General features: G+C 37.3%; 2 protein-coding genes across 2 annotated transcripts; both read right to left on the bottom strand.

The window, feature by feature from the left end:
* Positions 1–3,447: 3,447 nt before the first annotated feature.
* LOC111722574 (vomeronasal type-1 receptor 1-like) lies at positions 3,448–4,382 on the bottom strand. The gene has a single exon (XM_023508831.1). It carries the CDS (start codon positions 4,380–4,382, stop codon positions 3,480–3,482), a length of 903 nt encoding a protein of 300 aa, XP_023364599.1. The 3' UTR covers positions 3,448–3,479.
* A 7,785-nt stretch (positions 4,383–12,167) lies between these two features.
* Positions 12,168–13,172, bottom strand: LOC111722571 (vomeronasal type-1 receptor 4-like). The gene has a single exon (XM_023508828.1). It carries the CDS (start codon positions 13,170–13,172, stop codon positions 12,168–12,170), a length of 1,005 nt encoding a protein of 334 aa, XP_023364596.1.
* Positions 13,173–14,144: the final 972 nt, after the last annotated feature.

The following is a 14,144-nucleotide window of genomic DNA, read 5'->3' as shown; positions in this document are numbered from 1 at the left end:
TAAGCAGGCTTAAGGCTGTCTCTAGTTGTATGGTAACTGGCCCTGTGACAATTAGAAAAGAATTATTGCCACCTGCAGTATAATGGCAGCTAGAGGTGTGTTGAGAGTATGGGTGCTGGATTGGATGGTGTAGATATAAAAAATGAGTTGTTTCCTATCTCTAAGAATGTGTCAGTCCTACTAGGGTCAGTCTCCCCAGGTCAGTAAGGCCCCATATACCAGAGCATCAAGAATACTGAGAATGAGAAAGCACAGTACATGATGCCCAAGATTTGTGCTCTGGGTGCTTACAGTATAGTGGAGAGGGATAACAACAGCAGAGGGCCCTCTTGTTTGTGTTCCTACAAGGAAAAATGCAGCGTTCTGGGATGGGGACATCAGAAGAGCTTTTATAGGTGAGGTGGATGTTGAAGGGTAATCAGGAGTTTGTGGCCAAAAAAGAGTTCAAATTCTCTAGAAATTCTCAAGGTAACAACAGGCAAGAAGCAATGAGTCCTATTCCTCATGTGAAGTGTTGAACTATAGTGCTGACCCTCAGGCAGAATTGGAAAGTGGGAGGCTGTTGGTAAGTGAGATTAGCTGACTCAGGAAGCCGGCTATGATCAGTAGGCAGGCAGGAAGACTTTGAGGGTAAGAGATATCTTTAAATAGTTGTTAGTATCTTCCATGGGAACATAAATTTATATTGGCAGCAGGGAATTCCTCCCTGAGCTTCCATCTATATACCAGTGCTTCTCAGCCAGGGTGGGAGATGATTTTGCCGCACATGGGATAGTTAACAATGTGTGGATACATTTCTGGTTGTTATAGTTAGAGCATGATATGGTATAGTGGTGTCTGGAGATGGAGGCTAAGGACAGTACTCAATGTTCCACATGACACAAAGTAGCCCCCAACAGTGAATAGTGACCTAGATCCAATTCAAATTGTATATAAAACCAGCACACTGTACTCCATGACTGCATTAATGAACACAGCTATAATTTAATAAAAAAGTAAAAAGAAGAAGTTTGGAACATATTGAACTTAAAAAACAATAATAATAATGCTAAGATAGAGACAATCTGCTACATGTTTCACTGTTTGATATTGTTATATGTGCATCAGATAGGATTTTCAAACAATTTAGAAAGAGTTCTTTATCACATCCCACCTGCTTCTCCTTCAGGCTTTCACATCTACATTGTGAAAACACTCAGGTTAGAAACAGGGCAGGCTGTTTGGATTTATCCTTTTGAGATTTTTTTTCTCCTTCCCATATTATCCTCCAGAAGTCATATTTTCTGGTCTTTTTTTAAATACAGTTAAGACACAGAAAAAAAAGTAAAATCCTTCTCTTATAATTTACTCTTATTACATGGACCCTTTCTTGATGTCTTGAGTTAGTTGATGGTTTGTCTTAATTTTTATTCAAATAAGTGATCATGAAGACAATGATTGGCCCAAAATCTATGCATCAGCTCTTTGGATCTTCTCCCCCAAGGTCAAGAAAGCAACTCTGACTCCATGTTTATCACTGACTTGATTTTCATTTCATGTTGGCTTAGAACACCTGTAGGGACTTTGCCACATATACATCCTCAGTTACCTTTAACTTTATAAAAAGGGCACCATGTGAGTCATTATTACCTCAATCATAGAAATTTCCTTTAATTCACTCTTACTTTGTCATGCTCTGACCCTGTTGCTGAATGTTGTTGCTCATTCATGTTGACTCAGCTAAACATCTGAGGTTGATGATATTTGACTAGTACCCAGGTAAAGCTCTTCCCTAAGAGTGACTGGTTGTTAGGACAAAGAATGCGTCATGACAAAGAATGGAACTTAATCATGGAGCTGTAAGTCAAGTCACAAAATGATACTGATCTGAGGATCACACTTTTGGAGGATTTTCAAGCTTCTATGTCCCTGTGGTGCAAGGCTAGTGGTTTCAAGGCTGGTGATTTTCATGGACACTGTAGTTTTGAAACTGATATTTTTCAAAGCTGGTGCAGAGCTGAGGAAATGGTCAAGGGCACAGTCCAAGTTAAAATACCAGAAACTTGACTTTTTTTAGTGAGTTCCACAATGTTTGTTTTGAATGAATCCTATGTAGAATATATTAAACTGTTAGTTAATTTCTGGAGTCATCACAAAAGTTGATATACACAATATTCATATTGCTTTCATGGAAAAATTAATGTTTAGAAGCAATCACTCTTCTGGAAGACCCACATCACCACTGCATTTATTTTTGCACAATAATCATGTTAGGGTGGAAAGATTAGTAGATGTTCTATGCAGGACCAGAAAAGAATTTCTCTAGGCTGAGATTAGTTTGTAAGAGTTCAGAGTTTTAACCTTATAAAGAGAACACTCTACCAAGGGTGATAAAGTGAGATTGTGTCTCAAAAAAAAAAAAAAAAAAAATATATATATATACACACACACACATTAAATATATATATATATTTTCTTTTTTGTCTTTTTTACTTTTGTCTTTTTACTAAAGAGAGGGAGTAAGTGAGAGAAAAAGAATAGGGAAATAGAAAAAGCAGGAAGCTCATGGTATTTCCAATAAAGAAAGAATGCCCCTAGGTAAGGTCAAACAGATCTAGAATTTAAGGGAGACAAAGCAGGTAATTCCAGGCAAATTCACAAGTTGCTGCAAATGTGATAGTAGCAAGGTTGAAAACAGACATTTTTTTCCATATACTTCTGAACCTGAGGCCTGACGTTCATATTCCATTGTTTGTCTGTCAAGAACAAATTTAAAAGGCAGATTTAGTTAATAGGTCTAGAAATTGGAAAGAAAATTTGTTTTTCCTTTAGACTTCTAGGATCTTCAATTGATTGTGAAAAGGGAAGTTGGGGTGGAGGGAATAACAAGATGAAGAAAGCAGGCAAAGGAGAAATTGATTTTTGCCCTTACTTAAAAACTAGGAGTTAACAATGCCTCCATTGTTTTGTTATAAAAATCACCCAATGTTACAACTCTCAAAAGGCCAATTTATTAATCTTACAGGTAAATATTCCAGGTCTTATAGTGATTAAGTAACTCCCCATGGGTTATGCATATATAGTTGGAGTTGGTAAACACAGTTGTTACTCTTTATTAATACAAAATATGGCTTCAAATTTTGTCTAATGAATCAATAGACAGTATGTTCCCATATTATTTCTGTCCTACTTTACCTCCATACCTCCATCAAATATTTCAAAGGAGCAATGCAATCAGAAAGTATCTGTATGGTGCTGACACACAATTTTGTGCTTATCTGGTTGTATGTCTGTCTTCTGAGTCATGCTGAAGTCTTCTTCAACATGACAAAATCAAAGTTATCCAAATCTCTTTAGCATCAGTGTTGTGGGTGCATGTCTATCATGTTCAAGATATCCACACATCTCGATTGAATCAGTGAGTAACTAGATTCTACTATGAAAAGAATCTCTGCTATGAAGGATAGAACTAGTTATTTATAATTTTCTTTTTAATCTAGCTAAGAGCAGAAACTTGGTCCATGAGGATCTCGAAGCATCAGTATCAGGGGGCTAACAGTGGGATAACACGCTACCAGAAAGCTGGTGGCATGTTGTAGCCAGGGAAGAGATGTGTACAAAACAACATTATACATTGTAAAGATAGAATTGATGAAGTAAAACAAAATGAAGGTGGTTGCCAGAAGCAGAATCGTCTGAGTGGCTTTTGCCTCAGGAGAGAACCTGTGGGAAGTACTGAGGGTGTGAATATACCTCATTCTCTGGTGGTGTCTGTGTAGGAGGAGGACCATGTAGACACTGGCCCCAGCCATAAGTCCCATGAACACAACATCTGGTAAAATGAATAGAATTGTGTAAACCACATCATCAGGTGCTTTAGGAGTTGCAGAGGAGCAGAGTCCATATATCCGTGTCTTAGTAGAATTGTGGAAATGCTGAAGGGCCTGAACCTCTATGGGAACAAATAGGTTTGTCAGCAGATTGGAGATCCAACATAGAAAGCAGGGGAAGCTGATGTTCTCCAAAGCTGTGTCTTTGAGCTTCATCCATCCCTCAGTTCTAGGGCTGATAGTGATGGCCTGAAAACTGCTCAAGTGGCAAGTAGTGCACAGAGAAAGGCCCCGGGCTGTTCTGTGGATATAATTGACAAGTTTACATGCAATATTTCCCAGGATGTTTGTTACTCCCCAAATATACATCATTTGAGGTATCCCTTTGAAGAGAAGTACCAAGAGGTTGGCCACAGCAAGGTTGGTGAGGATCAGGTGTGTGGGCCTCAGTGCCTGGGCTGTGCAGGCTGTGGTGGCATAAGTTATGAGAAGAAAGGTATTCCCCAGGACACCAATCCCAGTTTGTAGCACAAAGAGTAGCCCCAGGATCAGTTCACTGACAGTCATTCTCATGGGATCATGGAAGACATTATTCAGAAAAAAGTCTGAAGATCACAGAGTTAGAGCTCAGAGTAAAAGCACCAGTCCCAAATTTGCTTCAGTTTTCCTGGTTCTAATGGGAGTCCTGGGCCCTCACTAACTCTTCTTTCTGAAGACAGCTATTACATTCATGGCACCAGGACCCCAGATTGGTGATATCAGAACTGCTTTTCAGGTGAACAGCCTGTCATGTTTCTTTTTATACTCACACAGCCATGCAGGGTGAGGCAGTATTAGGTCTGTTTTTTCAATCCTTCAGTGTGCACGTCCAGGGCATCATCCACAGGCAAAGTTTTATCTGTCATATAAAAACTGTCTCTGAAATATCCCCAGTATGCAGAACAGGATTTTATTCCTTAAATATACAAAGATTAAATGTCCTGGTTCACTGTTCATTAGGGTTCAGAGCCTAGTGTGGGAGACATATATAAAATATGATAACTGTAAAATAAAAATCATGCCATGAATGAAGATTACGAATGCTGTTGTGGAAATGTGTGTCAGGGATTGTAACACTTATGGTTCTATGGTTGTATATACAAACTGCATTGTTTTTATTTTCTTAGAAAAATTTTCTCCCAAATTAATTAATTACTGTAAATTTATATTACAAGTAATCCAGTAATATAAAGGCACATAGATAAATAACTAATTTATGCCCTATCTGCCATTTGTAATCCTACTCCTTGTGATAGGCACACCTCAAGTGTGTGTTTTTCTACATTTTTCTTTAGTTGTAACAAAAAGTGTGTGTTTCAATAATCAGTAATCAATATAGGCCTAAATTTGCTGATATGTTTAGAAATTTAGTACATTCTTCCTCATAAGTCTTGTATCAAAGACAAAAAACCATACATAGCATGAAGAAGATAATAGGTAGATTAACGGTAAAAAAAATTCATCTGGGGTGGCACCTGTGGCTCAGAGGAGTAGGGCACCAGCCCCATATGCCAGAGGTGGCAAGTTCAACACCAACCCCGGCCATAAACTACAAAAAAAATAGAAAATTCATCTGCTTTTCTTCATTAATTCTAACAAAATACTTTGAAGAAATTCGACATCAAAAATTAAAAAAAAAACCTGAAAGTTATGAAAGTTTATGGATATTTCCTTAGCATGATTATAAGTGAATATTCTAGTGCTTCATTTATGTTTTGCTTTATAAACAAAACATAAAGGGAATGAGTGAGAATGAATCAATGTAATTATTCAAGATAAAATAAATTAGCTTAAAATCTCCAAGTAAAATAACACTATTTGGAGATGACATGATAATAGAATAAGAACCCCCTAGAAAATTAGTGTTAAAAATTAAATCAGTTAGTATAAATTGAGGAAGGCAATGATCTATAAAGTTAATACACAAAAATCAATAGCCTTCACATACACAAATAATAATCAGTTGTATGATGTAACAGAAAGCCATATATACAAAGCAAATCAAACGTTTTAATGTTTAGCCATACAATCAATAAAAAATGTAGAAAACTTGATGAGAAAAAGTCATAAACACCCCAGGAGGACACCAAAGCATCCCTAGTCAAAGGAAGATATTCGTCATTCCTAGGAAGGATGGCAAAACATCATAAAGACATCAGTACTCCAGAGTTAACTAGAAAATTTACTAGACCAGCACAATATAAAAAAAAAAAAAAACTTTTTTTTCTGGAGCCAGAGAAGTTAACCCTGAAAACTAAATGGAAAATAACATTTAAAATCATGCAGGAAAGTATAAAAGAGAAGTTGTGAGCTACGGAGAAGCTCTACCAAAAACTAGAGCATACATTCCTCTATGTTAATAATGTTACACCTGAATATAGACAGACACACAGTACAGAAATGGATATATAATTTTAAAATGAAATCATCCTTATAAATATTATAAGGAAACATGGGAGCATCCCTCTAAGTCCCATACAGGGGGAAAGACTTCTAAACTATTACTCAAAATCAAAAAGCAATAACCTATTGATAAAGTTAACAACATAAAAGCTAAGAAAACAATTTTCATGAAGAAACACTCTAAGAAAGCATAGTTTCTGTTTCTGGTGTAGCTCAAAGAATCCAATTAAACCAATTTTCCTGCAAATAATAACCCATAGACTCTGGACAAATATATAAACTATGATTGTAAAACATGAACTACAGAGGCAAAGAAAGTTCATTAGTGAAGGAGCAAAAGGAGGCAGATCCTGGGATGGTTGACAATGGGGAGAGAAGGGTGAGTTTTCTACTTTCCAAAATGACTCTGATACCCAGGGCAGTTGTCATTGGCACACACAAGTGACTAAAGACAAAGTAGATCCCCATAGTCCCACTGGCTCAAAGAACCAAAGCAAAAAGTTGAGGTCAAATGCAGAGGTTGAAAAGGAGAAATCTGTGGAAAAAGAGAGCTAAAAGATGGGACCATAGGTGTAGGTATGACTTTTATGCAAATCTTTGGCAGATGCCTGAGGACTCCTGCAGATACCAAGCTGTCCCAGGAAACTAAAGTAACTGAGCTGAGACTTCAGAATATGGAGTTTGAGTTTAGCCAAATTAACTGTCTACTGAAAGAGCAATAATATATCATTTCATGTACATGTCACAACGACACAGAATCCTATCCCTACAATGTATGATAACCCATCCCAAAATGATTAAACCTCAGCAAATATGATAAATATGAGCTATATTAAAGGCAAAAAACAATCATTAAAAAACCCTAGATAGCCCAAATGTTGGAATTAACAAAAATTGTTTTGAAGCCTATTTTATAGTTGTGATCACAGTGAGAAAGAAAAATAAGTGAGGAGAAATAGGAACTACGTAGGAAACCAAATGAAAATTCTAGAACCCAACAATAAACATTCAAATAAACAAATAACTAAACATAACAGGGAAATCAAAGCATAATAACTAGATGTTTATCCACACCAAAATTATAAAAAGTGGACAGAACAGTAAAAACCAGTTACGTAAATTGGAGAACATCTAGACACAGAGAGAGATTGTATGATATTACAAGATAATAATAAATATATATATATTGGTTTCTGCACTGGTTTCCCGACACAAAGTTGTTGAAACCCTTGTTAATAGAGTTGCAAGGAGAATTCCTTGTTCTAGTACTTGATCTCTCACCCTGGTTCCTGACAAAGAGCTTTTAAGTTGTTTATAATTTCCTGAGTGATGCAAGCATTTGAAACAGGTCTCCTTAATCCTTGGGAAATTCCTGGGTGATGAGAGCATCTTTTGCCCCCAAAGCATGACTCTTGGGTAACCTCAGCATGGGGCTGGTTCTCAGGGGAACCAACCTTGTGATTACAGGGTTGAAATGTTCTGCATCATCCTGACTTCTGGAAAAAAGAGAGTGGTGAAGGTTGAATTGAATATCAAATACCAAGGCCCTAAAGAATCACAAAACAATCATGATTGTATAAGGAAGGGCAGGAATTGGAGCACTGTCAGTTTGCTGAACACACACCTAACTGCTTTTGGTTCCAGATGGCCACACACCTTCTGCCCACTCCAGCAAAGACACTGATCCATTCATCTGCTTTTAGTGATCTACTCAGGTTCCCTTTCTAATGTTTTTGCTTCAGCACAAAGTGTAACAAGAATCATGTACCTGTCTGTCAGGAAAAGACTTTTTTGTAGAGTAACAGAGTGGGCTCCATAAAGAGCAGTGAGACTGAAGACAGTATTCTGAGATCCTGAAATTAAAATAAATAAATAAATAAAAAAACCTGAACTGAGAAGTGCACACTAACCTCAGGTCACATGAGCACTTTCCCCTTATCCAGCATTGAGATACTTCCAGGGTCACAGCCTGAAGTACAAGAACATTAAGAGGACTAACCTACCTTAGTCAGAGATCAAATCAGGCTGGGTGAGTTAGGGTTTCCTTCTAGTAAAATCATGGTAAGACAACCCATGGTCAGATTTGTTAGGTGAAAATATCAGCCCTGTTTTTTGCTCACAGTAACATGTCCACTGAAACTCATTCTTTGTGATATTAGAAAATTAATGATATAAACAGTAACCTGACTGAGAATTGTAATATTAATACATTTGTCATGAAGTAAATTCAGAAAACCAGTAAAAGGGAAAGACTACATTTTTATGGTTTCTGAATGAATAGAGTACCTTGAGGAATGGTAGAGAATAATCTAGAGAATTAATCTCACCTTTGTAGATCACCTCTGTTAACCTGTTGTGTCCATGAAGCATGTTGTTTAATTTTATTAACTTATATTTTTACTTTTGTGGAGGTATTTATATAAATGTAAACACATTATTCTTAGTAAAGCATCACAAGAATGGAGAAATAAGAAGACTATGTACTCAATTCTGATATGAGAATGATTAAGGTCCTAGTATACAGTGAGAGGTGGGGTATGGGGAGAGCTGAGAAAGGGAAGGAGAGATGGGTGGGGTGTCAGGGGCTGTGGTACACCTTTTGGGGGGTAGACTCAAATATAAGAGGGCCCTTATCTAGCAAAAACAATCAATGTAACATGGTTCTGTGTACGCTCAATTAATCCCAAACAATAAAATAATTAAATAAATGAATGTAAAATGAAGAATTGGCTGTAACATAAACATTTTCTTGTTCTGTTAAGAAATAGTCAAGAGTCAGCTCAGTGCTTGTAGATCAAGCTGCTAAGGCACCAGCCAGCCACATACAAATCCAGTTTGGGCCTGCCAAACACAAATGACAGCTACAAGCAAAAAATAGCCAGGCATTGTGGTGGGCCCCTGTAGTCCCAGCTACTTGGAAGGCTGAGGCAAGAGAATCTCTTAAGCCCAAGAGTTGGAGGTCTCTGTGAGCTATGATGCCATGACAACTAGGGTGATAGCTTGAGGCTCTATATCAAAAAAATAAAAGTTAAGAGTAATGTAATTATCAAGAACTACTCAAATTAGAGTGTAAACATTTTTGTTGAGTAGCTATTGCTAATGCAGATTTACTAGTGATTATTTTTAAGGTTATGGATAGGTTGCAAAGAATATATTGATAAGTTGTCACTCACTATTAGGGTAGTAGAATGTATCCAAAGAGATAATCATGTCTATTTGGGATTTTTTTCTGAGATAATATTTTGGAGGTTTTCAGATGGAGTCTGTGTTAAGATCTATTGTGGACAGAGAGGGGATTTGTGAGGAGTCTTAATAACTACCAAGTGTCCCCTGTTGAGAAGTAGTTTAAGGAGCTTTTATTTGCTTATTTATTTGTCTCTAGAGAAAAGTATATCTAAGTTATATACAAACCATCATCTGTTTCTGTTTTAAGGTTTATACAACAAATTTTAGGTAATATTGGGGTTATGTTTTTATTTTTATTTTTATTTTAATTAAATCATAGCTGTGTACATTAATGCAATCATGGGGTACAGTGTGGTATTTCATATAAAATTTGAAATATTTTCATCAAACTGGTTAACATAGCCTTCATGTCATTTTCTTAGTTATTGTGTTAAAATGTTTACATTCTACGTTTAGAAAGATTCACTTGTACCCTTGTAAAACAAAACATAGAGGTGATCCCTCCAATCACCCTCCCTCCACCCATCTTCCCCCCTCCTCTCCCCTCCCCATCTCCCCTCCCCATATTCTTATGCTATATAATTCATAATAGGGCTGTATACATTGGACACATTTTCTTCCTTTCTTGAGATACTTTGCTAAGAACATTTTCCAGCTTCATCCATGTAAACACGAAGGAGGTAAAGTCTCCATTTTTCTTTAGGGCTGCATAATATTCCATGATGTACATATACCACAATTTATTAATCCATTTGTGGATCAGTGGGCACGTGGGCTTCTTCCATGACCTAGCAATTATCAATTGGGCTGCAATAAACATTCTGATACAAATATCTTTGTTGTAATGTGATTTTTGGTCTTCTAGGTATATACCTAATAAAGGAATTGCAAGATCAAATGGCAGGTCTATTTTTAGTTCTCTAAGTGTTCTCCAGACATCTTTCCAAAACGAATGTATTAGTTTGCATTCCAAGCAGTGGTTATGTTTTTAAAGGAGGGTCAATATAAAGGAGATGATACTGCTTCTCTCACAGGTGACAGGTTATACTTGGGTTTTTTTTGTTTTTTTTTTTTGCAGTTTTTGGCTGGGGCTGGGTTGAATCTGCCACCTCTGGAATATGGGGCCCGTGCCCTACTCCTTTGAGCCACAGGGGCTGCCCAGGTTGTACTCTTTTTTAAGACTTAAAGATATAGCTTATGGTCCCAGGATGGTGGCTCCTTTCTGTATTTATAGCAATTTGGGAGGCCAAGGCAGGAGGATCCCTGGAGCTGAGTAGTTGCAGAACAGCCTGAGGAAAAGCAAGGCCCCATGGCTATTAAAAATAAAAAAAAAACAGGGCAGCACCTGAGGCTCAAAGGAGTAGGGCGCTGGCCCAATATACCAGAGGTGGTGGGTTCCAGCTCCAGCCAAAAAGAAAAAGAAAAAGAAAAGAAAAGAAAAAACAAATTAGCCAGGTATGGTGGTGGTTTCCTATCGTCCCATGTACTCTGGGAGCTGAGGAAGGGGGATCGCTTCAGCCTAGGAATTTGACATTGCTATGAAGTATGATGTGGAGGGTCAATGGTTGTACTCTGCAGATTATCTGAGAGACAGGCTTTTATAGCTTTCATGTACAGGAGTGTACACTAGTAAAATTGTATACAAGGACAACTACAGGGTGAGAATGCTGTTGTACTGAATAAGGTTTAAAATGACAAACTCATCAGTGAGGTGGGTTACTAGACAAGGTGATAGCTAGAGAAATTTCTCCAGGCAAGATTAGGATATAAAAGGGTAGATTTTATATTATCTTAGAAAGAGAAAAGAGAAGGAGTAAGAAAGGGAAAGGCAATGGGGGAACAGAGAGAACAAACAGAGAGATGACATGGCATCCTCCAGAAAAAAAATGAAAGCAGTTGAGGCCAACCCACTGCTGAATTATGGGGTACAAAAAATGAAATTGCAGCCAAATTCACAAGGTACTATGGATGTGAATCCTCTGCATGTTTTTCCTCCAGTAAGTTTGAAGACAGACAACTTTCCAGGTGTTTCTAAACCTGAGGCCTGAGGATCGTATTCCATTTGGGGGAGTTTTTCAGAAACAAATTCTAAAATGCAGATTTAGTTAATGGGTCCAGTAATGGAAATACATACATATACATATACATACATACATATATATATACATACATATATGTGTGTGTGTATGTGTATATACATGTGGATATTTTACATATATATATGGAGATTATGTATGTTTATATAAATGTATATATATCTCCTTTGGAGTGCTGCAATCTTCATTAGCTTGTAAAAAGTGAACTCCAGAGGCTGGAGATGGGGTGGGCATGCAAAAATATAAAAGCACATAGAGAAATTATTGATACCTTAAGTCTTATAAGAATTAAGTAGCTTCCCATGGGTTACATATACAAGATTGTAGTTGTTACCCAGAATTGTAACCATTTATTAATGCATAATATGCATATAAATTGCTCTAATAACCCATTAATAATTGTAGTGTGTCCCCCAATTATTTCTACCCAAGTTTGCTTCCACATTTCCATCAAATATTTTAAAGAAACAATGCAATCAGAAAACATCAGATAGTGCTAACATAAAGTTTTCTGTTTATCTAGTTGTTCATCTGATTTTGAGTGAAGTTAAATGCCCTGCCATGGCTAAGTCAATGTCATTAAAATCCTTTTATTATCAATGTCTTGAGTGCATATCAGTCATGTTCTAAACATCTACTTATGCTCATGTGAATAAGTGAATAAGCAGATGGTCTGAAGGAAAGAAATTCTGTTGTGAATGGGATGACTAGTAATTTGGAACTTTATTTTCACCATCAAAGAACAAAAACTTGGTGGTCGTGGATCTCGAAGCATCAGTATCAGAGGGCTGAGAGTGGGATAACATGCAGCCAGAAAGGTGGCAACATTATGAAACCAATGTTGAGTTTTGAAAAACACAGTATTATAAATTATAAGGAAGGAATTAATAACGTAAAATAAAATGAAGGTAGTTGCCAAAAGTAGGATGGTCTGAGTGGCTTTTGCCTCAGGAGAGAACCTGTGGGAGGTACTGAGGGTATGAACATGCCTCACTCTCTGGTGGTGTCTGTGTAGGAGGAGGACCATGTAGACACTGGCCCCAGCCATGAGTCCCATGAACACAACATCTGGGAAAGTGAGTAGAGTTGTGTAAATCACAGCATAATTTGCTTCAGGTCTTTCAGAAGAGCAGATTCCATAATCCCGTGTAACAGTAGAATTGTGAATATTCTGAAGGGCCTGAATCTTTATAGGAACAAAGATGTTTATTAGCAGATTGGAAATCCAGCACAGAATGCAGGAGATCCCAACGTTCTTCAAAACTGTGTCTTTGAGCTTCACCCACCCTCCAGATCTAGGGCTGATGGTGACAGCTTGAAAACTGCTCAAGTGGGAAGTCATGCAGAGAGAAAGACCCCGTGATGTTCTATGGATATAATAGACCAGTTTACATGCAGTATTTCCCAGGATATTTTTCACTCTCCAGACAAATATCATTTGAGGAATTACTTTGAAGAGCAGAGTCAAGAGGTTGGCCACAGCAAGGTTGGTGAGGATCAGGTATGTGGGCCTTGGTGTCTGGCTAGTGCAAGTTCTGGAGGCATAGGTGAAGAGAAGAAAGGTGTTTCCCAGGACCTCAATCCAAGTTTGAACCATAAATAGTAGCCTCAGGATCAAATCAACAAGAGTCATTCTCATGGGATCATGAAGAAGTTGTTCAGAAAAGAGCCTGAAAGTTATAGAGTTAGAATTCAGAGTAATAGCACTAGTCTTAGATTTTCTCTGGAATTTCTAGTTCTAAAGGAGACTCCTGGGTCATCAGTAACTCCTCTAAGTACAGCAGTTACATTTACAGGGAGGGGACTTCACACTGGCGCTCACTACTGCCACTCAGAGTAGTCAGCCTTATTTTACCCTCCCAGGGCCATGCAGGATTGGGTATTATTTATTCTGTTTCCCAAATCCTACAGGGCACCATTCTCAGGCAAAGCTTTATCTTCCACATGAAAAATGTCTCTGAAACACACACTGTATGCAGAATAATTTGTCAGTCTTTGGATATACAAAGATTAAGTGACCTGGGTCATTGTTACTAAGAGCTCAGAGCCCAGTGTGGGAGACATATATGTAAATTATGGTAATAGGAAGATGCAAATGACCCCATGAGTGAAGCATATACAGGGTGTTATGGAGACATACAGCAGGGATTATAGCATTACTGGATGTATGGTCACATACAGAAATTCCATTATTTTTATTATCTTAGTAATCTTCTCTCCAAAATTATTTAGTTAATATATATGTGTATCACAAGTAGTAAAATAATATAAAGGCACACACAGAAAAGAATTATTTTATACTCCACTTGTCATTTACAATCCTTCTCTGAGATAACTATACATCTCAATTATAGATTCTTTCACTATTTTCTTCATGTTCATACAAAATGTGTGGGTTCCAGCAATGAATAATACATATAGTACTAATTTGCTGCTTATTTTTATTAATTTAAACCACACTGTCTCATAGCTTATGGGTCAAAGATAATAATTGTACTTGACACATGGCATTAAGAAGATGACATACTATGATGATGTGAACCATATTCCAGAAATTCAGGGAAAATTAAACATCATAAAATCTAATACCAAAGTTGACTGCATAAATATT

This window comes from Otolemur garnettii, unplaced genomic scaffold (assembly GCF_000181295.1).
Source record: "Otolemur garnettii isolate 467f Iridium unplaced genomic scaffold, OtoGar3 scaffold00279, whole genome shotgun sequence".
Taxonomy (NCBI): domain Eukaryota; kingdom Metazoa; phylum Chordata; class Mammalia; order Primates; family Galagidae; genus Otolemur; species Otolemur garnettii.
This window is presented reverse-complemented; position numbering and strand designations above follow the sequence as displayed.